Below are 27,819 nucleotides of genomic sequence, written 5' to 3' on the forward strand. Positions count from 1 at the left end.
TTGCAACTTGTTTCATCTCACCCACAGTCCAGGCAAAAGGGATCTAGGGTTCGATCACAATCACTTAAAATTCCCTTGTTTGATTTTTCTACCCTTTTTCTTCGATGAAAAATCTAACATGCGCCGCTAGACAGCATTTCATATACTTACTCCACGTGGATGATATAACGGGTGTTTTTTTTATTTATAAATATATTAAGATAATTTTTTTAATTTTTATATTAATATATTAAAACAATCAGAAAATACTATAAATTATTAATTTAATATTTTTTTAAGCAAAACACACTTAAAAACAAAAATCACTATATTTTCAAACATGTTAGTGTGTGTTTATCATTACAATAGCTTTTGCATCCCTTTTTTATAACCAAGATTTCAAAATAAGATTTTCATTTGAAATTATGCAAAACTTTGGTGTATGTTATGTAACAAAATATATTTAAAATTATAATTACAATTAACATAATTTTATTTGTTTCTGTGTTTTTTTTTAGTTTTTTTATTTATTTCAAATTAATATATTTTTAGTATTTCAAATCATTTTGATGTACTGATATCAAAATTTAAAAAAATTTATTTTTTTATTTATTTTAAATTAATATATTTTTAGTATTTTTAAATAATTTTAATGTGACGATATTAAAAATATTTTTTTAAAAAAAAATAAAAAATATCATTAAAATATATTTTAATATAAAAAATTATTTAAAAAATAACCGTATAAAAAAACTAATACAAAACCTCTTGTTTGATTGACAATGTCATGTCCAGGGCCGTAATCTCAAGATTAAGATTTTCGAAGATCAAGGGTGATATATTACGCTACTATATAACTTTATACAATTGAAAGAGTTGCCGACACAATTATTTAAAGGTGTACATCCTTTTTAGTTGAATTTTATGAAGAAAATAAAAATACATGGAATAAAAATACATTTACAGCCTCAAAAACTAGCAATTTCATTTTCTTTTTTATTTTCGTGATCTTTAAAATGATATTGATTGTCAAAAATGTTTCTTATCTTTATAATTTGTGAATCAATTATCTTTATTATAATAATATTTTAAAAAAAAAATAAATAAATCAAGAAAGAGTGTTTTTTAGTGTGGGACCATGTTATATATAATATAATTAATTAAATTACAAGCTAACCAAGTTATTTTTATAGGTTTAATTTAAAACCCATTCAAATTAGTTTTTAATCACATTTTTTTATTTATTAATCCACTGGATAAAGCTGAGCTCAATGATTATGAAAAAAAAAACAATTAAAATTTAAACAAAAGGGAGGGCTTGAGCGTGATAGTAAGAAAACTGTCGGTTGCTGGCTTTGTAGTTTATAATAATCGCCACGATTTGTGGGTCCCACTTTTATCCCAATCACCACTCCTTCCTTCTAATGATAACTGTAAGGTGTAAACTTCTATTATTCCAAAATCCAGTAGTGCCACTCCCAGACAGTTGTTAAATATATAAAGCAGCCCTGCTTTTAGGGTGTAATTGTTATTCTATCAAATCTCTAGGACCAATTTAATAATATTCAATTCCTTTTCCTTTTCCTTTTGAAAGAAAAGTTTGGATTAACTGTAGACCAGTCCCCATCTATTTAGCTTATCAAACGTAGCAGCATGGAGTGGTCACTTTTAAAATTATTTTTATTTGATATTATATTAAAATAATATTTTTTTATTTTTTATTTTTTAAAAATATTAATATATAAAAATAGTATGAAAACACAAAAAAAATTATTTTAAAAAAAACCTTTTTGAAACATAAAAACAAAATAGCTAAAAAAATTTCAAAATTTTATTTTAGAGAGTGTTGGACATCAATTTAATTGGAGTTTTAAATTTTTTACTTTAAATTATTTTTTTATTATTTAATTTACATCATTATAATGTACTGATATAAAAAATAAGATTTATAATAAAAATTATTATTATAATGTATTTTTAATTAAAAAATATTTAAAAAACCAACCATTATCATCATTACAAGCATATTATAATCTGAAATAAGTTATTCAGATTATATAAAGAGTAGTGTATTTTCCTTTCATGCAAAAATAAAATTCATGAATAATTCTAGATGTATTACATCTAATAATTAATTTTTTGATATTATTATGTCAATAAAAAAAAGAGATGAGATTTAATTTGTAAATTTTGAATAAAAATAAAGAAGTAATTGCTTTAAAATAACATTTGTTTATTATCTCATAACATAAAAAATAAAAATAATAAAAAACATAAATATATGGTATTAAAAAGATGAAAACAGACATATAAAATAAATTTATTTTTGGTATAATTTTAAAGTAAATTTTTATATTTATAAAACATAAAGTACATGAGAAAAATATCACCTTTTATTTTTATTATTTCTGTTTTTTTTTATCGCACCACAATAATCAAATACTAAGTAAAAAAACAATTAGCCTCGCAATAGAAAAAATGCATCATTCTTGGCTTATATCTTAAAAAAATATTTCTGAATTTAAAATGCAAGTTTGAGTCTCACTAAATAATATAATTACGTTGAATTAATACAATGTTAAACTTCAACTTCTACACAACACATAATGGAAATTCATCCATGAATGTGTGGTATTAAATTTATGATTACTTGGCGTGCGCTTGATTTTTTTTTTTTACTCGTTTTATCAATAAAATAAAATGAATATCAAAACGACTAAATTGAAACAAAATTTTAATCAGGGAACAAAGTTGAAAACCCAAAAAGTTCCATGCCATTAAAAAATAAAAGAAAAATCATGCTTAATCACAGTTTGTTTTAGATCCTTAAAATCGATGAAGGATATATTTATGGTTGTGGTTTAATCGTTGTTTTGTTATTTTTTGAAAAATAATTTTTTTATATATATATTTTTGAATTATTTTAATATTAAAAATAAAATTTAAAAAATAAAAAATATATTATTTTAATATATTTTTAAATACAACTTTTACCGCACTCCAAATCTGAAACGAACTCTTCTTCCTTCTTTCTTCAACTAAAAAGTAAGTTTTAGCATTTCGAGGCCAAATTACAAAAACCTCCCAGTCCTCCGAAACTCGAATTCTTCTCTCACATACACTAGAGAGAGAGAGAGAGAGAGAGAGAGAGAGAGAGAGAGAGCTTTATCCGTGTGTGTGATTTTGGTGAAATAGGGTTGGGGTTTGTTGTTTTGGATTGAACTGAGATTAAAGAAGGAGGAGATGACGGAGGTGATATTGCATGTGTATGATGTGACTAATAGTGGATCGGAGAAGACGAACAACACAATTTTGAACATCAACAAGATCTTCAAAGACGCTATTGGTCTCGGTGGCATCTTCCACAGCGCCGTTCAGGTCCATTTCTTTCTGTTTTTCATTTGTTTATTTGCAGCAGTTATGGTGGAGTTAGTGTAAATTAAAGAGAGATCTAGGGTTTTATTTTTAATTGTTTAATTTTATGTTTTTTTTTCAGTGGAGTGTGAGATCTAGGGTTTTGGTTTCAGTTTCAGTTGAATCGTTGCGTAATAAAATTTTTATTAGTATGCGTTTTTTTTTTTTACTGTATTGGATTTTTTATTGACGTGGCGAATTGATGGTGGTTTTGGTTTTGATAGACATCTTTGATTTGGTTTGTCTTTCAAGAACCGGAACTTTCAACTGTGCTATAAACTGGGTTGGCTTTGAACATAGAACTGTATTGAATAAATTGTAATCACACAGGTAAGGGGGAGGAGATTTGTTTTGACATGGAATATGCAGAGGGGGCATTTTTGTGTAATTATGTTTTTTGCGGTTCCCTTTCAATTTATTTAGTTTTTTGACCTAGCATTGTAAAAGGGTTTGTTTTGTTGATTGAGTTTTGAGTAAAGTTTCCTAGCATTAGTGAGAACTTATTTGTGGAAAATTGAACTTGTGTACAAACTGAGTCGATGGATGTCTTGTGCAAGCAGCGTGTTGAAAACTGTCGACACAAATCCTAATCTGTCATTTATAGTTAGTTTCTAAGTACTAAAATATGCAATAAGGTGGCTAGATGCAGGCAAATGAACGCGTGTCTTAAAACTTGACACCGAGCTCTTGTATGTTACTACTATATTACCACCTTTTACTGATTCTTTGGGATTTATTTATGGTCTTCATGTCTCTGTTACTCTCTTGAACTCAAGTTATATTGAATTGGAATGTATGAATTAAGGGTAGTAAATCTGTTTGTTTTATGTGTGACAGATACATGGAGATGATGAATGGTCTTTTGGGTTTTGTGAGCAAGGAACTGGAGTTTTTAGTTGCCCTTCTAGTAAGAATCCGATGTATACATATCGTGAGAAAATTGTACTAGGAAAAACCAGTTGTTCAATCTTTAAGGTGAATCAGATCTTGCGGGAACTTAGTAGAGAATGGCCTGGAGATGCCTATGACTTGTTGGCCAAGAACTGTAATCACTTCTGTGATGAATTTTGCGAAAGGCTTGGTGTGCCAAAACTTCCTGGTAATAACTTTTCTTTTCTGTTTTTGTTTTTCAGATTACCCCAAAGAATTTCTGAAACTTGAATCTGTTCCATGTTTGAAGATTAATTGGCCAGCTGTTGAGTGTGATTTGTTTGTACTGCTTCTATAATAGAAAACTGTTTTCTTTCTGAATACAATTCCTCAGTAGACTCTGATTTATGATTGAGAAATATTGTAGTATGTGGAGATATTTATGTGTGATTTTTTATGCTGAAAAACGTCCTCTTGAGTTTGACAATGACCTTAACCTGGCAAGATTTTTATCCTCTCCCATCCCCGCCCCCCTTTCTTTAACGAGATCTGTGTGAAATAGCTTCATTATCCAAAATTCTTCTGGAGTTACTTGGGTTACATTATCCATTTTGCTGTTTCTTCATATTGCTGCTCCATTTCACTTGACCGCTGGCCCTGCATTTTTAGTTGTAAATTGTGGTTACTTTGCCAATAATAAAGTAAATGTTGGATATGAATTATAAGCTTTTCTTTGGGATTGTAACCATTCTTCACCTCTTTCAACTTAAGAAAGAAGGTTGTGATCTCAACACTCTCATTCTTTTTGCAATTGTCCTGAAGTGGATGTTACTGTGATTTGTCTGACAGGTTGGGTTAATCGTTTTGCCAATGCTGGTGATGCTGCCATGGAAGTAGCAGGAAATACAGCCTTCCGGGTGAGATGCTCGTGTTTTTGTTTTTCTTACTTCCCTGGATCATATCTCTACCCTTGGGGTCGTTTTAACATTGTCAAGTTCAAGTAATTAGCACAATTGCACTAACTGGAGTTATAGAAATATGCCCCCCAACCCACCCACACTATTTGTAATGGACGCCTCATTAATGCATGTAATTCAGGTTCGGTATAGTCTGTTATTCTTCACTTTCCCATCCTTTTGCAACTGTCCTGGTGTGGTTCCTGTTTATTTTTCCTCAAGTTATTTTTTAGGGTTGTTTTGCCTCGGTAATATGTGAATGTGAAAGTAGTCTTTTATGGATATCATTCACGCAGTAAATCTGTTTACTCCCAAGTCCTAACACAATCCAGTATACTTTCTTTGGTTCATACTGCTTTAATTAGCAGCCCTTTCATCTTATATTGACACCAGTTTAAGAACGGCCGCATGTGAATTATTAATTAGATATGGTTTTTAACATTTCACTAATTCCAAAATATGTGGTTGGTTTCCTGCAGTTTAGACAAGCCAAGACTGAGATAGTATCTGCCAGCAAAGTTGCTTATCGTTTCCTTGTGGGTGTTACTTCCAATAACGGGTCTGGTCTTGAGTCCCCTGAAAACTCAAACGGAGGTGTCCCAAGATTTCAAGGAACCTGGTTTAAAAATCTCATAGCAAACGGTGCCAAACCATCCAGTAGCACAGAAGTTGATAATCAGGACGAAAACATGCTTCTTCAGCACCAACAGAGCAAGCAAGGGGCCGATCAGCTATCTCGGCAGAACTCACAACAAGAATCAGAGCCACTGCATCAGAATTCAAGGCATGATGAAGCATTACCAGCATCTAGCCCATATTAGATTCTTTCATTGTGTATGATTGTAAAATTGTTCATCGCATTTCCAGCTGAATTGTTTTTCTAATGGTGCCAATAAGGAACCCAGGCACGATGAAAAGGTTATCAATATGAAGTGTTTTTTCTCTTATCCCACATGCCACGGTTGATCTTCATGGAATTTGGACACCCTTTTCTGGTATCAAAAATAGAACATTGAAAAATTTCGATTTGCTCAGTGAGAAAATATTACCTTGGGACCAAACCCCAATCTAGGTAACAACTTGAAAAGGCCTGTTTAGGCCCGAATAATCTCTCCCCATGGAGACACAACTTGAACATGCATGAAAATAAGTCCATGGTTGCCCTCTTACGTGGCATGATGTCACCGTGCGCTATTTCTCAAAAAAAGAAGCTAATTTTCAACATTTAGTATACAAATCTCAGTAATTAGCAACTGAAGTCTTCATCATGAGAAACATCCAGACTTCAATTCTTGTAATGTTAGCTATGATACGAAGCAGGACAATATTTTCTCTTCCTTCAAAAGTAATCCTCGAAGAGCTTCTTGTGTCTTCTATCGTGATCCTGGAGGAAACCCATTATTGTTGTTTGCATGTTGCCTTCCGACGTGGTTTTCCGATACATGAAGTGCCCAATTAGAGATAAATAGAGGGTTGGTAGGGACCAATGGTAGGCTGTTGAGGTGGAATACTGTGGCTTCAAATTTCAATCACTACATTAAATAATAGAGAAATTAGGGCACCTGAAAAGTTAAAAGCGAAGTGCCGACATTATACATAGAGAAAGTTGTTGCCCACTATACGTATCGTGTTCATGTAGTAGCGGACAGCAGGACAATTTGGAAAGAATTCCTTGCTTGCAATGGAAGTTGAGTGCCGCAACCATGCGTGCTATGCTTAGCTGTCTTCTGATCCAGCTTATAACATACAAAAAGCTACATTAAATTTAACTACCACTCTTGGAATCTTGGTAGGTGAAGACTTTTCGTGGAGAATCAAAGAAGAGATGGTGAAAAAGCAGGAGGCTTCTAGCAAAAACGACATGTATTGTAGCAGCGGCACCATCTCTCTCGCAAAGCAAGAAATATTTCGTGTTTCACCTCTACTTTCCATGGCTCAGCTCTCTGGCACCAGCCTCTCAGGTTTGTATTGTCAGGGACACCATTCCTTCGTGGTGCCCACCCCACTGTTTCCCATTGATTTTCTTTTAAACCTAGAAGAACGGTCCTGTTGGTTGACATCTTCATTAACATACAGAAGAAACTGGATTCAGAATGGAAACCCTAGTTTCTTGTTCAACAGAATCATGAGCTCAGCTTCATCAATCAATACATTAGCACAAGTGAGCTACCTCATCAATATCATGAGAAGCTGCACCAGACTTTACACAAGCTGAGCCTGTGTATAGTGTCAGTCTAGAATCCAGCTAAATTGAGGACCATTGCATGCCCTACATTTAACTCCTGATTGATCACCCTTACCGGAAGATTGCAAATCAAATTTAAAAACGATTCACATGTACGGACAAGAAACGAAATAAGAATCTCAATCAAATGGGCAATATTACTTTAGTCAATAAAAGTTGGCTGTTAGAATCAATCAGAAAAATCGTTCCACAAGGAAAACAAAAATACCAGTAAAATGATGTTTCGAGTCACAAAAAACAAAACATGCTTCTCGAGCAAATGACATGAAAAACACAGATAATAAGTGCGACATTTGTTCAAACCAGAAGCAGCAACACACAAATCTGATAAATGACATTAAGACATTCATGAATATGTACAAAAACATTGTTTCAGAACTCAGTTTTGAAAGGCGGCGGAGAATTGCTAGTCTACCCTCTTAGCATTCAGTTGAAGAGGAATGTGTCGCCATCTGCATCCTCTGCAATCTGGAGCGATGAAGCAGCTTGAGCTGCAATAAGTTCATCTGAGAACTCAGTAGTGCCCCAACTGCCATCGTCAAAGTATTGTACCGGCAAACTCTTTTGAAGAGACTCGTATGAAAAGGACCAGTCATTATTTTCCCTATCCCCCCACTTGCATCCAGTTCCATAAGTACTAGAGAGCCACCCTATTCTTTCAAATGAATTCCCTGAGCAGTCCTCGTTAGGAAGCGATGGTCTCTTTTCACCCATGAAAACATCAATATTACCAGCACAACCCCAAGTGTTGAAACCTTCTTCTTTGTTTAGCACAATATTACATGAATCATCAGAGTCCTCGCCAAGTAAGACATGCAGAGCAACAGCCTCTGCAATTGCAGCACCCTCTTCATCAAGTCTTTGCTGTTCTTCCTTCTTTTTTTGTTTTTTTTTCTCTAGCTCAGATCGGATTGCTGCTGAAGTAGCTAGAGCTTTCTCCAAACGCCTCTTTTTCTTCTCAGCTTGCCTGAGACGATCCATCTCACCTTTCACCTGCTTCTTCTTCACTTTCCTCGCAACAGGTTGCACTTTATTACATGCTATGCTATCCATGATAACTACTGAACTACAAATATTGTCCCCCTTTTCAACTTATTAGCTTACAAAGAACTCTTCTAAAATGTGTACATTTTCCCTATAATTTTCTTTCGTTCTTTATCTGTTCTGTTTTCACTCTTTGTTTACTACTAAACAATACTACCAAATTTCAGCATAGAAAACTAACGTAATCTCAAATGTTCAAGAACTACACCCACTCAGGTCTGAAGGAGTACCTCATCTTCCGGACAATACAATCCCAAACAGAAACAACAGGAGACAATAAGAGAGAGAAATGATAAGCATCCACAGGCTCATTCCTTGGCACCATTCTTCCTAATTTTCCACAACCCTTGCATTTGCCCATTCTGTGCGCACACCAATACAACCACAAAGCTAATCAAAACTGCAAAAGCAACAATCTCACTCCAGTACTTCAAACAGCTCACATGGCCTCCCCCTACTGTAGTCGAAAAACTCAACAAGTCAATAAATGAAACCAAACAAGAAACCATCCAAGGTAACTTAAGCAGGCTATACACACATAAGAAAGCCATCCTGCAAAAAGCTAACAAATATATTCTAAACCTCCATTAGATCTTTGTTTCAGCCACAGAAAAACAAAAAAGAGTTTCAAGACACCTACCTCTTAACCACTTCAATAATTCACAACAATTTAATTGCGAATTCGAGGACCCTAACCAATAAAAAAGACTCTTCACAACAATAAAGTTGTGTTCTGTGCATAGGTGCTGGCACACATATCATATTGATAAGAATATGAGAATCATAGTTAACGTAGCCTTGTCTAAAGCGGTTAGATTAAAAAACAATCATCAAACATCTAAAAGAAAAGGAAAGTAAACCTGATCCTCACCGCCTTAATAAATCATCCTCATCACCATTCAACAAAATCTGAATTCATTGTCATACTCTCCTATATAAAGTCAATTAAAAATCACTCTTTCTTAGTTCAGATTTCAGATCCCAAAAGACTTCAACTTTTAGAAACCCAATTAACCATTCAGGTAACAAATCACACAAACTGAACACATCTCAGAATTCTAACCAATTCCCAGTTTTCTAGTGACAGAAAATAACATCATAATTCAAAGTTCAATCCTTTTTCAGATCCAAGGCCATAAAAGCATCATAATTCAAATCAAATCTTAACCAAACAAACAAACCCACATCACCAAACTATAAAACATGCAATAAAAAACCAGTTAAACAGACATAAAAACACTAGATCCAAAAACCCATCATGATGAAAAAACAAAACTCACTAAAAATGATCACTTCAATAAAATCATACTATAATCAATAAGCCCACCAAGAAAAAATGAAAAAAAAAAAAAATCCAAACTTCAAAGGTACAAAAATCAAACCTTGTTTACTGAGAGATTGAAGAGGTTTCCACTTTTCCCTCTACAAGTGAAGAGAACAGAGAGAGAGAGAGAGAGAGAGGACTGAAATTACAGAGCTTATAATGGGGTGTTTGCATCTAGAGAAAGTGATGAAAAATTAAGAAGAGAGAGATAAAATAACTGCTAACATGAGATAGGTGACAAGGGATAAAGGGCGGTCTTGTAATTCTCTGATCAGATTTAGACACGTGGCAGTTCATGGGTTGTTGACGGGAGGCTGTATGGTGTCACTGATAAATTCATGACACATGGCAAATTCTGGTAACAGTGATCAAGATTGGTGAAAGTGGTCCCTGCTTTGCTTGCTTGCTTGATGGTGGGATGTTTAGCCTTTTGGGGTGGTAAGGTAGAGCTGAAGTTCGATTTTGGCAATTAGGGCTGACTTATCAAGTGAAGTCAAGTGTAATAATCATCAACTCTTACTTGAGGACTAAATAGTAAAAACCAAAATAATCTCTATGAGTTCTATTGTGGAATTTTATACATGATTATAACTGTTTTTAAATCTGGTTATGATTATTTTTTAAAATAATTTTTATATTAAAATATATTAAAATGATATTTAATTTTTAAAAAAATTATTTTTAACATCAACACATCAAAACCATTCAAAATATAAAAAAAAAATTTTTTTTAGCAAAACAAAAATTAAATTTTTAAAAAAACATGGGTTGGCTGACCTACATTTCCAAACACTCTTTAAGAGCGACTCAAAGCATGCTAGGTTTGAAGTAGATAGATTAACTGGCTTGGTTTTTTTTTTAAAATCAATAATATTATTTTATATATAAAAAAAAGGTTATAAAATCAACAAAATTGTATTGTGGTTAACCTGCCAAGTTAAACTAGAGCAACTCCTCATTAACTTTCTCTTAAATCTAATCTAGGTCAAGGGATGAGTTGATCGAATCCTAGATTAACTATACAAGCCATAATAACATTTCAATAACTTTTTATTTTAAATTTCATCATTAATTTTAAACTCATTGGATGGGAGAAAAAAATTAAATAAGTAGTTAAGTCATTTTCATTTTTATTATGTATATTAAACTATGCACATTCAATTTAAATTTAATATTTTAGATTTAATGAACATAATAAGTTAATTTCAATTTTTCTTTTATAATATTCTAGAAACATATTTGTCGACAATAGATTTCTTTCTTGGAATTTTTTATTTTATTTTTAGATTTGAGTTCATTGAGACTTTAAAGAAAAAGTTGATAAAATTTAATTAAGAAAAGGGAGGAGGCAGGAGCATCAATATCAACAAACACTTGCTGAATTGTAAATGCATTATAAGATGAAAACAAAAAAATTAAAATTAAAAAAAAAAAAAAAGGATAGCATTTTGATGATGTCTCGTAAGTTGGGGACAAGTGAAATACACGCAAGATCCAATCTTATTGAATATAGAATGGAAAAAAACAAAAAAGGATGATTTTATTTGTCTCATTAAACATTGTGCAATTCTATGATACATTACACTATAAACTAAAAGAGGTAGGAGAATTACTATTTTCTCACACGCTTTAGCCGAGACCACAATTCAACATGGATTTTTATGGTGATTTTTTTCATTCTAATATTTTTTTTTAATTTTATATTGAAATGGTTAAATTAGAAGTCAATTTGAGCTAATTTAATAAAAAAAAAATAATGAGATTAAAAGAAAAAGGGCTAAAGTAAAATTACGCTATAAACTAAAAAGGAGTAGGAGAATTATTATTTTCTCGCGCACTGTAGCCAAGATCACAATTTAACATGGATTTTCACAGTAATTTTTTTTCGTTCTAATTTTTTTAATTCATATTTAAATTGTAAATTAGGAGTTAATTTGATAAAAAATTATGAGATTAAAAGAAAGAGGGCCAAAGTAAAAAACAAATAAAGAATAAGTGGCATTAGCAAAATTCATGTGAAAAGTTCATTTTAATCCCCAAACCTTTTTCATCAAATATTGTGCTTGTTACTTTTATTTATTTTTGATTTTTTTAGTTTAGAAATACATAGAATAACTTTTTTATGTAATTATTCATTATATTTTTTTTCTTTTTAAATAGACATAAGACTAGTATAAATAGAATTACTTGTTTTCTAAGCAGATTACTTGAAGAAGAAATTCTCATTACTAAAATTTTAAATTAGATTTTTTATATGGTAATCATATTTGATAAAATGTTACATTCATTGTACTTGTTTTTTTTTCTTATATAGTTTCGGGCATCACCTATCACATAAAATTTTACTTGTTACAATGTTGATATTCTGCATTTCTAATTGAAAAAATAAGCACCCACATATTTAATCTTTTTTTTTTACATAAACATATATATATATATATATATATATATATTATCTCTAACAAAAATTACCTCTAAATATAAGCCTATTATCTCTTTCTTTATACAAGATCCACCTATAATAGTTATTTTCAAACATAGTTTAACCTCATGTAACCATTGAATAAAAAATCTTTCTATAAAGAAATTATAATAGCACAAGCAATATATGTTTTGTTGCCATTATTACATAAAAACTTGTTTGAATTTTCACCACCAATGAAAACCAAGCCTGTTTAATTTGTATTTATACTTGTTTTTAACAATGATTTTCAATAATAATAAAAAAAACAATGTGTAGCTGTCAAGTAGAACGATGTTAACCCAAAATCTAAACCGGTTCAGGTTAACTAAAAACTTTTAAAAAGTTTTCTTGGTTAAACTCAGGTGACCCAAAAAACCCGAAAGAGACTGGGTTATTTTTTAAAAAGCATTATTTTCAATCACAAATAAAAATCTCTAATTCTCAAAAGATGTTTGCCTCCTCAACACATCGACGCGCTAAAAGAAAAACTAAAGGAAACTTTTGGAAAGGATCCATTGGAATCAAAGGAGACATTGCGCATGGTGAACTCATACCACTTGAATTGTTTGGAAAGGATCTTCGATGAGGATAGGGTGTTCAACAGAATTGCCGTGAAGGCCAAAGAAATCAGAGCAAATTGTAATTCTTAAGATAAAAATGTTTTATTAAAAGTCCAAATAATAATTTTAATTTCAAAATAAACTGGATACTTCTATTTGTTTTAAAATCTTTTATATAAAATACTTTTTAATTAAAACCAATCAACTAATAGAATTCATTTAAAATTAGATTTTCTAATTAGTAAGATATTAGTTAACTTAAAATTTTAATTAAAAAAATCAAAATCCAATAAGATAAATAAAAAAATTCTGCACATTAATTTCTTAGCTTAATTTGAAAGCTTTTTCATTCTCATATTATTATAAAATTTTAATACGATAGGAAACAAGGTTTTTAATTTTTTTTTAGCTTGATCCAAACAATAAAAATTAAATATTATGCTTGATTTATTAAATTGTGTTTTGAACTTTGTTAAATCTAAAAATCTTAACCATTAAAAAAACTAATGCAATAAACATTATTATATCAAGTATATTGAAGAAAATTTTCCATGTTACTACTCTACCCTGATCCTTTGGTATTTTTCAGTTTTTAGAGTTGATTTGTGTTAATTCTCTTAACTTGTGACTTGGTAATTGTATAAGATCAATTTCCTAGTTGAGTTTAATAATTATGATTTTTAGTATTGTAAAACTCAACTCGAGACAAGGTCCAAATCATAAATTGAGAGAGTTAACCCCCAATATATATATATTTTTAATATATATATATAAAGAATCTCAACGATATCGTTTTGAAATAACAAACCAATTTTTGAAAATAATCTTGATGACATCGGGCTTTGATTAGGTTGAGCTCGAGTTAGTAATTCAACCCAGGTTTTTGATCGAGTCAGCTAAAATTTTTTCCTTCCTTTTTTTTTTTTAAAAAAAAATCAAACAAGTTTAGATCTTAGATTGATCGGGCCCAAGTTAACCTACCATACCAATATGAGATTACAACTATGCTTCGAACCAAATACACCTTGTATTCAAGGTCTTACAATTATATGGTTTAACTTCCTAGCATTATTTAGGGACAGTGGCTAAGCCAGAGTATTTTAAATAAGGGGACAAATTAATTAACAAATACTATATTATATAGATAATTATTAAAAATCAATTCGAAACAAATATACTAACTCATATAAAGCAAAATTAATTTAAAAATATTTTTAAAATGAAAAAACTTATATTATAATTATTCTCTTTTAACTTTTATAATAACAAAATTTAGTTCAGTTACATAATAATTGTAAATCTTCCATATAAAATTCATAATAAAATACACATTAATTCATCAAAATCCATTTCACACTCCATTACCATGTAGCGTGCTGTACATAATGCATAGATATGGATCATCATTTATAGTTTAAATTTATCATAATAGATCATTTTTAAAACAAAAAAATAGTTTTTTTTTAATAAAAAAACCAACCTTTAATTTTGCAAATATCAATCTTTACTCACTGACAACAATTAAAATGTTTGCTTGTTCATCTTGTAAAAAAATTTAATTCCATATCATAACTAATTCAATTAAAATTAATATAACATTTAACTAATTTAAAATAATCAAATCTATACCTATTATTCAAAAACAATTCAAAACAATTAAAAATATTAATTGCCCCTAAATCTCCTATGTGTGGCTCCGCCACTGTGCAGGGAACAAAGCATGCCATACACGCTTGGCTGCACAAACACAAGTTGACATTATTTTAGCTCTCAAGTTAAAGTCTACCTACAAGCTTAGATCTACAGACCCAAAATAAAATTGGGCCTAAGCCTCATGCTTAGATCTATAGACCCAAAATAAAATTGGGCCTAAGCCTCATGCTTAGATCTACCACCTCATGAACCAAAAATCCCACCTCATTTTCTAACAACCTGTCCCATTTAATAGTCTAGAAAATGACTGTTAATAAGCTTTGTGCATCCTTATACTCTTATAATCTTCTTGATATGGCCCTTCACCAATTAATTTTCATAATTTAACCCTCTTAGTCTTCATTATTAGATCAAGTTTCCCTTTCCACATGGCCCTTCACCAATTAATTTTTATAATTTAACCCCCTTAGCCTTCATTATTAAATCAAGTTGTTCTATCCAATTTTACATGTTAACAGCTAAATAGACTTTAAAAGTGGGTCTTGTTGCTCCGTCTCTCTCATCTAATGCAGTATTAACCAAAAATTATGTTTTTTTTTTCTCTGTATTTCGGAGAAGAAAAGAGAAAAAGAAAATAATAAACATAAAAATAAGGATATATGTAAACAACTAATACACTCTTTTTATCTCGAGGAGTGAAATTGAGCAGTTGGACCCACTTTTCAAGCCACACCAGCATTTAATGTCTAAAATTGGATGCAAGGGACTTGATTAAGAAACAAAAGGTTAAGTAAAAAGGGTTAGATTAAGAAAAAAATGGAGGGTCACATTTAAAAGATAAATAAGTATAGGGGTGTGAAAGTAAATTAAACCAAAAATGCTACTGTCGGAAAGGAAAAAAGAATTAATAGAGGGTCACATTAGGAAAAATACAAAAGTATAGGGATGTGAGAAGTAAATTAACCCCAAACTGCTACTATCGGAAAGGAAATCTCAAGAGCTTCCCCAAAGCCAATCATTTTCAACGCTTCCTCGTTTGGCCCCTAAAATGCTCTTCCTCTTCCTCTTCCTCTTCATCCACCCTTAAAGCAACCCACCTAACTCTCACAGTCAAAAACACAAACACTTAGCAAACAATGCTGACACTAAAACCCTTACCCGCAAACACAAAACCCTCGTTCCTCCATTCCTTAACCCCATTCAGACCCAAAACCCAAACCCTAACAAAACCCTTCAAACCTCACTCATACCCCGCAATCCAATCAGTCCTACAATGGAACAGAAAGCCCGAACTAGCTGGTGAAACCCCAAGAGTTGTCGTGATAACATCAGGCAAAGGTGGTGTCGGAAAAACCACAACAACTGCAAATGTTGGCCTCTCCTTAGCTCGCCTTGGCTTCTCTGTTGTCTCAGTTGACGCTGACGTAGGTTTGCGCAATCTAGACCTTTTGTTAGGGTTAGAGAACCGTGTAAATTATACTCTTGTTGAGGTTATGAATGGGGATTGTCGGTTAGACCAAGCGCTTGTCCGCGATAAGCGTTGGTCTAACTTTGAACTGTTGTGCATTTCTAAACCCAGGTCGAAATTGCCACTTGGGTTTGGTGGGAAAGCACTTGTTTGGCTTGTCGAGTCTTTGAAATCGCGGCAAGAAGGGTGCCCGCATTTCATTTTGATTGATTGCCCAGCTGGGATTGATGCAGGGTTCATTACGGCGATAACTCCAGCTAACGAGGCTGTTCTGGTAACAACTCCTGATATTACTAGCTTGCGTGATGCGGATAGGGTTGTAGGTTTGTTAGAATGTGATGGAATTAGGGATATAAAGATGATTGTTAATAGGGTTAGGACGGATATGATTAAAGGGGAAGATATGATGTCGGTGTTGGACGTGCAAGAAATGCTGGGCTTGGCATTGTTGGGGGTGATTCCGGAGGATACAGAGGTGATTAGGAGTACTAATAGAGGGTATCCACTTGTTTTGAATAAGCCACCTACGCTGGCTGGATTGGCTTTCGAGCAAGCTGCTTGGAGACTAGTTGAGCAGGATAGTATGAAGGCTGTTATGGTGGAGGAAGAGCCAAAGAAACGTGGGTTTTTCTCGTTCTTTGGTGTATAGAGGTTTGTTCTGTGAAGAATGCAAGAAAGTGGGAAGTTGTGTATAGTTGGGTTAGTGTAAGTTTGATTTCTTTTTCGCACTGCTTTTAAGTTTTTCTGTCATTTGTTGCTACGAAGATGATTCCCAGCATTAGTTGTAGGGGGTGATGAATTTGAATTGTCCATGAGTTGCGTGAAATTTTGCAATGTGAATTAGTCTTTGTACTTGTGAATGTGGCTAATTGGATTGTTGCTACCTAATGATATTGTTGTGTTTCTTTTTGCTCACCAAGTGTTCAACCTCCATTTTTCTTTCTAATATGTAATTCACCAGAGACGGATAATCTGTTGAATGGATCATTTCTCACTTTCAAGCTTGATAGACATAATGCTAATTAGATTTCACCACAGAGATAAATTTGTTGCAGTAGTTTTGTTTTGTTGTTTGAGCGTTCATTTCATGGACTGAGTGTGTCTTCTAATATAATTAGGTCGATATCATGTGCAGTTAGGAATGTTCTAACAAATAGTACTCTCGCTTATGTTCTAGCCATTTAGATTGCTTGAGTTCCTACAGTTTCCAGGAGTATTTAATCATGATCACCAGGATGCAAGAATAGTATCAACCACCAAGCCATGCTAGGCCACAAAGTAACACTTGATGTTTATTTCACCCAGAAGCCAAAGAAAAAGGATTTTTTTTTTTTTTTTGTCAAGATGTAGTTATTAGCTTGAAACTGAATTATATGAAGGTTCTGTGCAAGAAACTAATGGACACAGAAAAAAATCATCATTGTGCATCAACCCATATCAAATGAAAGTCTACTGCTTGCTTGCAATTGTGTCGAACATGCATTGGTTTTTGTACTTTAAATTTGCAGAGCATGGGTCTTAAATTTGCCTATTTGGAAACTATTCTCTGATGATTTCAATCTGTGTCTTGTTAACTCGTTTAGTTTTCAAACATGTACTTTTTTGTGCTTATTTTGGTTTTGATCATGTCTTGATGAATTTGCATCTCCTTCTGAGTTTTGTTCCTTCATTATTTTATTTTTTGCATTCAACAATCCTTGACCCTTTGTTCACCAGCACTTGGTTAAGTTGGTTTAATTATATTTTTAAATTAAAAAAAAATGAATTTGTATTTATGAATCTTTTTCAATGAGAGAAGAGGGAGGAAGAGTAGGTGGGTGGTAATGGTGGCTGGAGATAGTGTAGTTTGGTCTTTTCAGGAAAAAAGAAAATCAAGAAGGAAATGGAAAATTGAATTTTTTTTTTTAAACTTTTTTCCTCTGTTCTCAATACTCAACAGAAGTGGATAGAAAAATTACAAAGGATATACCCTTTTCTTTTCCTTTCCTTTCCTTTCTTTTTAATTTTAATATCCTTTTCTTTTCTTGTTGCTGTATTAATCTATCATTCATGTGCTCTATTTCTTTTCATATAATTTCAACCATACCATATTAATACATCAATGTTTCAGGTGGCTTGAGATAAAGGGTAAGCCATATTTTTGGCATAGTTGTCATACGGGGGTTTGGGGATTGACTAAAAAAAAATCTGGGTCATTGAGTTATTGACTCAACTTAGAGGTTGATCCAACAACCTGGGTGAATTATTTTTATTAAAACAATGTTGTTTCATATCAGATTAAGTTTGAAAGGATTTCATCAGATTAATGGATTTATTATAAACATGATCATGCTAATTTTTTTTTTCAATTTACTAAGTTAATATTTTTTTCAATTTAATTTGAAATCTGGTCCATATGGGATTTTTAGTTGTGAATTCTGCATGTTGATATGTCGGCTAAGCCGGGTTTAATAAATATAAATTTGTCCTAATTTCTACGTTTCACTTTACTCCTATAGAAGGAAATGATGGAGTTGCATCATGTGTTGTATCTTCTAATCTAAGTTCCAATTATGAACCTCTCAAACTAATGAATACACTAATGAATACATTGCCATTTTATGCCAACGAAGGTAATGCGAAGATTAATTTATAATCAGCAAGACAGCAGTAATATGTCACTCGTTCCTCCACCACCAAACCATCAAGGTTTTTGCCTTTTAGCCACATTTATGCTCAATTTATTGCCAAAATAGTCCCCCAGCCAGACAACTAAGAATCCAAGGAAACCATCCTCTAAGGTTAGAGCAAAAAAAAAAAAAAAAAACCCAAAAGACTTGATTGATGAATGTCTAAATGCCCTAGAAATTCAATTGATAAAATCTTTAATTTAGAGATATAATTTAGCCAATACATATAGAATTCCTATAAGGTTAAACAGTTGAATTTAAATTTAATGGATCATTTATACTGTCTTATTCAAATCAAATGGTTTACCCTTATTCAAATCAAATAGTTTACCAATAGAAGATAGACCTTGTCGGGAACAATTTTGTATTTTTATTACTATTATCAAAGTTATTATTATAACTACATCTTCTGTGGCTATAAATACCAGGTAAATATAACTTAATAAAAAATAATATTGTTTTAATTTTTTTAAAAAAAATTAAAAAAATATTATTATTTTTTTTTTATAAAAAAACCATATTAAGTTATAGATTTGATTTATTTAATTTGATTAACCCAATCAATTTTTCCTTGATCTCATTTAAAATTCATTATAGAAGAAGTATGAGTTGGTGGATTATATTTATTTAATATTGTGATAGTGATTGTTTTTTAAAGTGATTTTTTACTTGAAAATAAATGAAAATAATTTTTATTTTATTTTTTAAAATTTATTTTTAATATCATCATATTAAAATAATTTAAAATATTAAAAAATAATTTAAAACAAAACAAAACAAAACAATTTTTTTTTTAAAATATTTTTAAATGGCAAAAACAAAAGAACGGTGGCTGAACAACATTGCTCGTCAGCACAGGGAAAGCAGCGAAAGGAAACTATAGCAGTAAAGCAATCTTTAGTTTCCCGTCACCTCCTGTTATAAAATAAACAAAGACAATCTCAACTTCATCATCAAGATAAATCCTTCCCTTTAATCTAAGACAACGAAATGCCACCACCTTTACTCCAAAACCCCATTCACACTCTCCTAAAACCCCTCCTCCTCCCCCTCCTCTTCATCTTCGCCATCACTTCCCTCACTTCTTCCACCACCACACCACCACCTCTCTCCACCACCCTATCCCAATGGCAATCCGCACGCGCTACTTACTACGCAGCATCCGATCCCCGGGACACAGTAGGAGGTGCCTGTGGATATGGGGACTTAGTTAAAGCAGGATATGGAATGACAACCGTGGGATTGAGTGAATCAATGTTTGAACGTGGACAGATCTGTGGCGCGTGTTTTCAACTTCAGTGTGTTGATGATTTGAGGTGGTGTATTCCTGGGACTCATATTATTGTTACTGTCACTAATTTTTGTGCTCCAAATTATGGGTTCACTTCTGATGGTGGTGGAAAATGCAATCCTCCTAATAAGCATTTTGTGCTGCCTATTGAAGCTTTTGAAAAGATTGCCATTTGGAAGGCTGCTAATATGCCTATTCAGTATAGAAGGTAAAAATCTGAAAGCCCTTTTGGATTCTGTTGTTTTTGTAGTCAAGTTTGTAAGTTAGGCACATATTTAGCTCTTTAAATGCGAGTTATGCAAGAGAAGATGTGGTCTCCTTCTGTCAAGATTTGAAATTTGAGTGTCCAGTTTGTTAATTTTCAATGAATTTGTCTTCTGTTACTTGAATCATTCTTGCTAACATGCACTGATACTGAAATTTACCAATTGAAGAGAAGAGAGTCACCGGCTAAATTTAGCTCTTCCATGGCAGTGATTGTTTGTCTTTGTTAGTCTATTTTTTCTTTCAAATTTTGTTTCTTTCAGCCTCAGTTCCTTTCAGGATCCATTAGACTGACCATTCTGAGTTATTTTACCAAGCTCCATTTTTCTAAATTATGGACACCCTGCTTTATGCTTTTTGTAGCTGCCTTTGAAAGATTAAACTTTATGAGTTGTTGATTTTTAGAAACAGGAAGGTTTCTTGTGATACAAAAATAAGTGCTTGGTGTAATTTTAGCAACTTGGCAAGGAGACCAGGGATGGGGCAATCTAAATTTATTGCTTTGTGTGTCCTGGCCAGTGCTAATGTGCACCCAGTCTCTTGCTAACTTATATCATGGGATTATTTGTGGGGCTGTTATCAAGAGAACACTGTTTGGGCTTTGAAAAATCAAAGGGGTTTTTACCCTACACTTTTGGCTCATTGCTCGATGGGAAATATAAATAATGCATGATGGGAGACAGCTCACTATCTCGTCCCAATCCTGCATCAAAAGAAGTAAAATTTCCACTAATCACTAGTATATGATAGTGACAAGTTCATTTGCTAAATATCTCTTCTTATCGTTAACTGGCAATTGCTTTGAAAGTATTTCTGTTATTTTGACCGCTAGAGCAAAAACAAGAACATTGTAGTTATGGATACTCGAATTACTCCAGAAATAAGTAGACTTTCCCTTCTTTTTATGATGCCAATGGATATCAGCATTTCATCTGAAATTTGAAAGCAGATTCTTGAAGTTTTCTGTCGCTGTTTTCAAATGTTTTTTTTTTTGCTTATCCTTGACTGTGATCATGTTGGAACAGGATTAAATGCAGAAGGGACGGAGGGATTCGGTTTGCTATCTCTGGGTCCGGTATTTTCCTCTCGGTGCTGATCAGCAATGTTGCAGGTGCTGGAGATGTCACTGCAGTGAAGATTAAAGGTTCAAGAACAGGGTGGCTTGATATGGGCAGGAATTGGGGCCAGAACTGGCATGTTAATGCTAATTTACAGAATCAAGCTCTCTCATTTGAAGTCACTAGTAGTGACAGGATGACTGTAATATCTTACAATGTAGCTCCCAAAGATTGGAGATTTGGACAGGCCTTTGAGGGCAAGCAATTTGAGACTTAAATGTACTAGCAAGAAGATAAGATGATAAATAGATGCGAGTGAGACCATTCTTTTCCTTTTCTTTCTTGATTTGCTCTCCTGACATGGGTGGAAGGCGTGTGGAGTGGTGGGCTTTGTCAGTTCTGGTGAAGATGTATGTATCCATGGTTTTATCTACGATCCAAAGGACTTAGTCTGAGAAGATAGTAAATTGATAAATGATCAAGTCTGCTGCTTTCTGCTGCTCTGCACCAATCCTGCCTTTTCCACGAGTTACTTTATCATCGGAGGTTTTTACTTATTTATTGAAATATTCCAAAGAAGAAGCTCGAACTATATACCTTTCTAAAAAAATATTGTTATTGAAACTAGTCTAGTTAATATTGTTATCCAAAAAAAATTAGGAATTAATCGATTAGATTTAACTAGTTAATAAGGTGAAATTTAGTTTGAATTCTTTTAAATTGATGCTATATAAAATTGATTTAAGTTAACTTGTTTAATTTGTAATTTAGTTTTTTCGCTGCACCATGTTTAATAAATTTGTTTTAAAGAATATTTAGAGTGCAATAGTATTACTTTTTAAAATCATTTAAAAATACATTAAAATAATTATTTTATTTATTTATTTTTTTGCTGCTGGACTGGATTTTATGGAGTAACAAATGGCAAGGTATGGCTAGAACTTGGGGTTTGAGTGGCTGGAAAGGCCTTGACTGGTTGGTAGTGATCCAGTAAAAGTGAGGGTGGAGAGCCGAAGACTAGTCGTTTGGTGACGATTCTATTGCAAGTTGGATGGCATGTAGTTTGAGTCCACTAGAAAAAAAGCTTCTTTTATGAACGGCAAAGGCATCTTTTGTAGCAAATTGTTGTTTTACCCTTTGTGTTTTAGATTTAGTCAATGGACACCGACAAAGTTCAATAATTTCCCTCGTTTGGGGCCGAATTCACTTTATAGAAATACTAGAATTAACTTTGTATTTTTTGAAAAAAGATTTTTAATAAACCGACCATTTTTTAATACATGTGTACACACACCGATCAATATTTTATTGATTTTTATATAAATCAAACATGTTTAAAACATTTAAAATAAAAAGACTAATTACAAATATAAGAGATAAAGAGATATTTTTATCTCTATAAAAATACTTAATTAAAATCGAGGTTCATGATGTTACATATATATTTTTTTTAAAATAAATTAAAAGGGGTGGTGAATTTATTGTTTCTTAGACATATTCCATCATGGATGGAACAATGAATTTATCACTTTATCCTTTTAAAAAAAAATCTTTTGGCTAGAGGTTAAGGCCATGATTATCTTTTCAATGGGAGCATTTTGACATTTTTAAATTGATCGAGGTGAAGACAAGAGACAAGTATTTACTTTAAGCTTTGTGTTTTTTTTATATGCTTTCTATATCATTTTTTTTTTATTTGGTTGGGTTATCAGGGGTTTTTTTATGTTTTGTTTTTTGTTAAATATATTTTTTTACATTTTTTTAATTAAATAGAACTGATTGATTGAATATAAACAGATACTCACTTTATTGTGTTTTATTCAGTTTGCTTTTACAGGGCATTGCTCTAGTGAACCACCAACTTCTTTTGATGTCGTCTTGCATCCTCTCACAGTGGAGTTTGAACCAACTCAGTAAGTTTTTTTGGTTGTAGGTGATGTTCACGGTTGAGTAGTGGTGAGCCTCCAACTATCTTTTCTTTCTTCTCCTTACAAGTATGATATCGATGACTTATTTTTCTTGTTTATTATTGTAATGTGCTTTTTTACGATTCATTTTTTATTTTTGCCTTTGATTTAAATCAGATTATTAAATTAATCGTTTTTATTGGATATAATCAAGTAAATGACCCGAGTATCGAGTTCTTCTTGCTTATTTCAAAACACTATCAGACCGTGGCATAACATGGTTCCTAGCCTAGTACAATCTAATATTGTTAAATTTAGCCATTAACTTAAAGTATGTTCATACGTGTATCTTGTATCTAAATAATTAGAAAACTAGATTAGTTGTCTGCGTTATGTTGTAGTCATATCAATTTTTTTAATAAAAAAAATATTCAAGTGTTGCTAAGGTGTTTTCCAATAAAATATTTTAATCATAAACTTAAAATATGATACATGGTAGACAACATTTTTTTTTTTTTAATATTGATATGATAATATATTGGATGTCAATTTTTTTTTTTCAAATAATAAGATATAACATATTTGATCGACTTGGTTAACATGTCAAATCTACATCTCGGATTATAAAATCATGGTAACCTTATAGAAAAGTGGATAGAAAAGTTACAAACAAAATATACTCTTTTCTTTTCTTTCTTTTTAATTTTAATATCCTTTTTTTTCTGATTGCTTTATTAATTTATCATTCATGTGCTCTATTTCTTTTCATACAATTTCAACCGATCAATGTTTCAGTTGGCTTGAGATAAAGGGTAAGCCATATATTTGTCATATTTGGGGATTGACTAAAAAAAGATTTAGGTCATTGAGTTATTCACTTAACTTAACTCAACTTACTTACGGGTTATTGGATTAATCCAAGTGAATTATTTTTATTAAAACAATGTTGTTTCAAATCAAGTTTGAATAGGATTTCATCATGCTAATAAACTTGATTATGTTAATAAGTTTTAATAAGTTAATACTTTTTCAATTTAATTTGAAATCTGATCCGTTAATAAGTTTTACTAAGTTTTAATAAATTTAAATTTGTTCTAATTTCTACATTTCATTAAGTTTTAATGATGGACTTACATCATATGTTGAATCTTCTAAACTAAGTTCCAATTATGAACCTCTCAGACTAATGAATACATTGCCATTTTATGCCACTGAAGGTAATGCGAAGATTAACCCACAGTATTTATGATAATTTATCATCAGCAAGATAGCAGCAATATGTCACTCGTTCCTCCACCACCAAACCATCAAGGTTTTTGCCTTTTAGCCACATTTATGCTCAACTTATTGCCAAAATAGTCCCCCGGCCAGACAACCAAGAATCCAAGGAAACCATCCTCTAAGGTTAGAGCCAAAAAAAAAAAAAAAAAAAAGACTTGATTGATGAATGTCTAAATGCCCTAGAAATTCAATTGATAAAATCTTTAATTTAGAGATATAATTTAGCTAATACATATAGAATTACTATGAGGTTAAACAGTTGAATTTAAATTTAATGGATCATTTATACTATCTTATTCAAATCAAATAATTTATTAATAGAAGATAGACCTTGTCGGGAACAAATTTTGTATTTTTATTACTATTATCAAAGTTATTATAGCTACATCTACATCTTCTGTGGCTATAAATACCGGGTAAATATAACTTAATAAAAATAATATTATTTCAAGATAATTTTTTTTTTTAAAATTATTATTATTATTTTTAAAAAAACTAGATCAAATTTTAGATTTGATTTATCTAGTTTGATTGATCGAGTTTAACCCAATCAATTATTCCTTAATTTAATTTAAAATTCATTATAAATGAAGTCCTTGTTAGTTGGTTGATTATGTTTATTTAGTTTTTTGATAATAATTATTTTTTAAAGTGATTTTTTACTTGAAAAGAAATGAAAATAATTTTTATTTTATTTTTTAAAATTTATGTTTAATATAATTGTATTAAAATAATTTAAAATATTAACAAATAATTTAAAATAAAATAAAATAATTTTTTTTTAAAATATTTTTAAATAGCAAAAAGAAAAGAACGATGGCTGGCCAACATTGCTCGTCAGCACAGGAAAAGCAGCGAAAAGAAACTTCGGTAGCAATCTTTAGCTTCCCGTGACCTCCTGTTATAAAATAAACAAAGACAACCCTAACTTCATCATCAAGATAAATCCTTCCCTTTAATCTAAGACAACGAAATGCCACCACCATTACTCCAAAACCCCATTCACACTCTCCTAAAACCCCCCCTCCTCCCCCTCCTCCCCCTCCTCTTCATCTTCCCCATCACTTCCCTCACTTCTTCCACCACCACACCACCACCTCTCTCCACCACCCTATCCCAATGGCAATCCGCACGCGCTACTTACTACGCAGCATCAGATCCCGGGAACACAGTAGGAGTTGCGTGTGGATATGGGGACTTAGTTAAAGCAGGATATGGGCGGGGAACCGTGGGATTGAGTGAATCAATGTTTGAACGTGGACAGATCTGTGGCGCGTGTTTTGAACTTAAGTGTGTTGATGATTTGAGGTGGTGTATTCCTGGGACTGCTATTATTGTTTCTGTCACTAATTTTTGTGCTCCAAATTATGGGTTCACTTCTGATGGTGGTGGAAAATGCAATCCTCCTAATAAGCATTTTGTGCTGCCTATTGAAGCTTTTGAAAAGATTGCCATTTGGAAGGCTGCTAATATACCTGTTCAGTATAGAAGGTAAAAATCTGAAAGCCCTTTTGGATTCTGTTGTTTTTGTAGTTAAGTTTGTAAGTTAGGCACATATTTAGCTCTTTAAATCCGAGTTATGCAAGAGAAGATGTGGTCTCCTTCTGTCAAGATTTGAAATTTGAGTGTCTAGTTTGTTAATTTTCAATGAATCTGTCTTCTGTTACTTGAATCATTCTTGCTAACATGCACTGATACTGAAATTTACCAATTGAAGAGAAGAGAGTCACCGGCTAAATTTAGCTCTTCCATGGCAGTGATTGTTTGTCTTTGTTAGTCTATTTTTTCTTTCAAATTTTGTTTCTTTCAGCCTCAGTTCCTTTCAGGATCCATTAGACTGACCATTCTGAGTTATTTTACCAAGCTTCATTTTTCTAAATTATGGACACCCTGCTTTATGCTTTTTGTAGCTTGCCTTTGAAAGATTAAACTTTATGAGTTGTTGTTTGTTAGAAACAGGAAAGTTTCTTGTGATAAAAAAATAAGTGGTTGGTGTAATTTTAGCAACTTGGCAAGGAGACCAGGGATGGGGCAATCTAAATTTATTGCTGTGTGTGTCCTGGCCAGTGCTAATGTGCACCCAGTCTCTTGCTAACTTATATCATGGGATTATTTTTGGGGCTGTTATCAAGAGAACACTGTTTCGGCTTTGAAAAATCGAAGGGGTTTTTACCCTACACTTTTGGCTCATTGCTCGGGGAAATATAAATAATGCATGATGGGAGACAGCTCACTATCTCGTCCCAATCCTGCATCAAAAGAAGTAAAATTTCCACTAATCACTAGTGTATGATAGTGACAGTTCATTTGCTAAATATCTCTTCGTATCGTTAACTGGCAATTGCTTTGAAAGTATTTCTGTTATTTTGACTGCTAGAGCAAAAACAAGAACATTGTAGTTATGTATACTCGAATTACTCCAGAAATAAGTAGACTTTCCCTTCTTTTTATGATGCCAATGGATATCAGCATTTCATCTGAAATTTGAATGCAGATTCTTGAAGTTTTCTGTCGCTGTTCTCAAATGTTTTTTTTTTTTTGCTTATCCTTGACTGTGATCATGTTGGAACAGGTTTAAATGCAGAAGGGAAGGAGGGATTCGGTTTACTATCTCTGGGTCCGGTATTTTCCTCTCGGTGCTGATCAGCAATGTTGCAGGTGCTGGAGATGTCACTGCAGTGAAGATTAAAGGTTCAAGAACAGGGTGGCTTGATATGGGCAGGAAATGGGGCCAGAATTGGCATGTTAATGCTAATTTACAGAATCAAGCTCTCTCATTTGAGGTCACTAGTAGTGACAGGATGACTGTAATATCTTACAATGTAGCTCCCAAAGATTGGAGATTTGGACAGGCCTTTGAGGGCAAGCAATTTGAGACTCAAATGTACTAGCAAGAAGATAAGATGATACATGGATGAGACCATTCTTTTCTTCCTCTTTCTTGTTTTGCTCTCCTGACATGGGTAGAAGGCTTGTGGAGTGGTGGGTTTTGTCAGTTCTGGTGAAGATGTATGTATCTATGGTTTTATCTACGATCCAAAGGACTTCGTTTGAGAAGATAGTAAATGATAAATGCTTTGTTTATTTGCTGAAAAGAATTTTTTTTTTTAGAAAATAAATTCCAGAAAAAATATTTTTCGATGTTTGGTAATGTAATGAAAAATAAACTGGAAAACACTTTCCAGTGTTTAGTTATGTCATGAAAAATGAGTTGAATAATTTATTAACATTTTATTTTTTTCAAGTTTATTAAAATAATAAGAAATAAATCTTTTAATTTTGAATGAGAATGAAATTAAAAAAAAATATAATTTTATAAATTATCTCAAATAAAATAAATAATAATCAAAATAATAGATATCAAATCTAAAA

General features: G+C 32.0%; 5 protein-coding genes across 5 annotated transcripts; 4 read left to right on the forward strand and 1 right to left on the reverse strand.

Moving 5' to 3' along the window:
• The first annotated feature begins 2,975 nt into the window (after positions 1-2,975).
• LOC118030337 (uncharacterized) lies at positions 2,976-6,166 on the forward strand. The gene is made up of 4 exons (XM_035034400.2): positions 2,976-3,357; positions 4,231-4,492; positions 5,113-5,180; positions 5,699-6,166. Exons 1-4 carry the CDS (start codon positions 3,223-3,225, stop codon positions 6,038-6,040), a joined length of 807 nt encoding a protein of 268 aa, XP_034890291.1. The 5' UTR covers positions 2,976-3,222; the 3' UTR covers positions 6,041-6,166.
• A 1,490-nt stretch (positions 6,167-7,656) lies between these two features.
• LOC118030338 (uncharacterized) lies at positions 7,657-8,715 on the reverse strand. Its single transcript, XM_035034401.2, has one exon. It carries the CDS (start codon positions 8,515-8,517, stop codon positions 7,891-7,893), a length of 627 nt encoding a protein of 208 aa, XP_034890292.1. The 5' UTR covers positions 8,518-8,715; the 3' UTR covers positions 7,657-7,890.
• A 6,789-nt stretch (positions 8,716-15,504) lies between these two features.
• Positions 15,505-16,892, forward strand: LOC118030340 (septum site-determining protein minD homolog, chloroplastic). The gene has a single exon (XM_035034402.2). The coding sequence runs from the start codon at positions 15,646-15,648 to the stop codon at positions 16,624-16,626; it is 981 nt and encodes a 326-aa protein (XP_034890293.1). The 5' UTR covers positions 15,505-15,645; the 3' UTR covers positions 16,627-16,892.
• Positions 16,893-19,493: 2,601 nt separating this feature from the next.
• LOC118030341 (expansin-A13) lies at positions 19,494-21,758 on the forward strand. The gene is made up of 2 exons (XM_035034403.2): positions 19,494-20,145; positions 21,227-21,758. The coding sequence occupies exons 1-2, from the start codon at positions 19,637-19,639 to the stop codon at positions 21,534-21,536; spliced, it is 819 nt and encodes a 272-aa protein (XP_034890294.1). The 5' UTR covers positions 19,494-19,636; the 3' UTR covers positions 21,537-21,758.
• A 3,526-nt stretch (positions 21,759-25,284) lies between these two features.
• LOC118030317 (expansin-A13) lies at positions 25,285-27,545 on the forward strand. The gene is made up of 2 exons (XM_073408514.1): positions 25,285-25,938; positions 27,020-27,545. Exons 1-2 carry the CDS (start codon positions 25,421-25,423, stop codon positions 27,336-27,338), a joined length of 837 nt encoding a protein of 278 aa, XP_073264615.1. The 5' UTR covers positions 25,285-25,420; the 3' UTR covers positions 27,339-27,545.
• Positions 27,546-27,819: the final 274 nt, after the last annotated feature.

This window comes from Populus alba, chromosome 4, assembly GCF_005239225.2.
Source record: "Populus alba chromosome 4, ASM523922v2, whole genome shotgun sequence".
Classification (NCBI taxonomy): domain Eukaryota; kingdom Viridiplantae; phylum Streptophyta; class Magnoliopsida; order Malpighiales; family Salicaceae; genus Populus; species Populus alba.

What these genes read in the sequence shown, in the direction of transcription:
- LOC118030337 (XM_035034400.2), top strand. Translation starts at nt 3,223, where the DNA reads ATGACGGAGGTGATATTGCATGTGTATGATGTGACTAATAGTGGATCG. An exon ending in TCTTCCACAGCGCCGTTCAG is followed by an intron (nt 3,358 to 4,230) that starts GTCCATTTCTTT and finishes TATGTGTGACAG; the next exon opens with ATACATGGAGATGATGAATG. An exon ending in TGGTGTGCCAAAACTTCCTG is followed by an intron (nt 4,493 to 5,112) that starts GTAATAACTTTT and finishes TTTGTCTGACAG; the next exon opens with GTTGGGTTAATCGTTTTGCC.
- LOC118030340 (XM_035034402.2), top strand. Translation starts at nt 15,646, where the DNA reads ATGCTGACACTAAAACCCTTACCCGCAAACACAAAACCCTCGTTCCTC.
- LOC118030341 (XM_035034403.2), top strand. Translation starts at nt 19,637, where the DNA reads ATGCCACCACCTTTACTCCAAAACCCCATTCACACTCTCCTAAAACCC. An exon ending in ATGCCTATTCAGTATAGAAG is followed by an intron (nt 20,146 to 21,226) that starts GTAAAAATCTGA and finishes ATGTTGGAACAG; the next exon opens with GATTAAATGCAGAAGGGACG.
- LOC118030317 (XM_073408514.1), top strand. Translation starts at nt 25,421, where the DNA reads ATGCCACCACCATTACTCCAAAACCCCATTCACACTCTCCTAAAACCC. An exon ending in ATACCTGTTCAGTATAGAAG is followed by an intron (nt 25,939 to 27,019) that starts GTAAAAATCTGA and finishes ATGTTGGAACAG; the next exon opens with GTTTAAATGCAGAAGGGAAG.
- LOC118030338 (XM_035034401.2), bottom strand. Translation starts at nt 8,517, where the DNA reads ATGGATAGCATAGCATGTAATAAAGTGCAACCTGTTGCGAGGAAAGTG.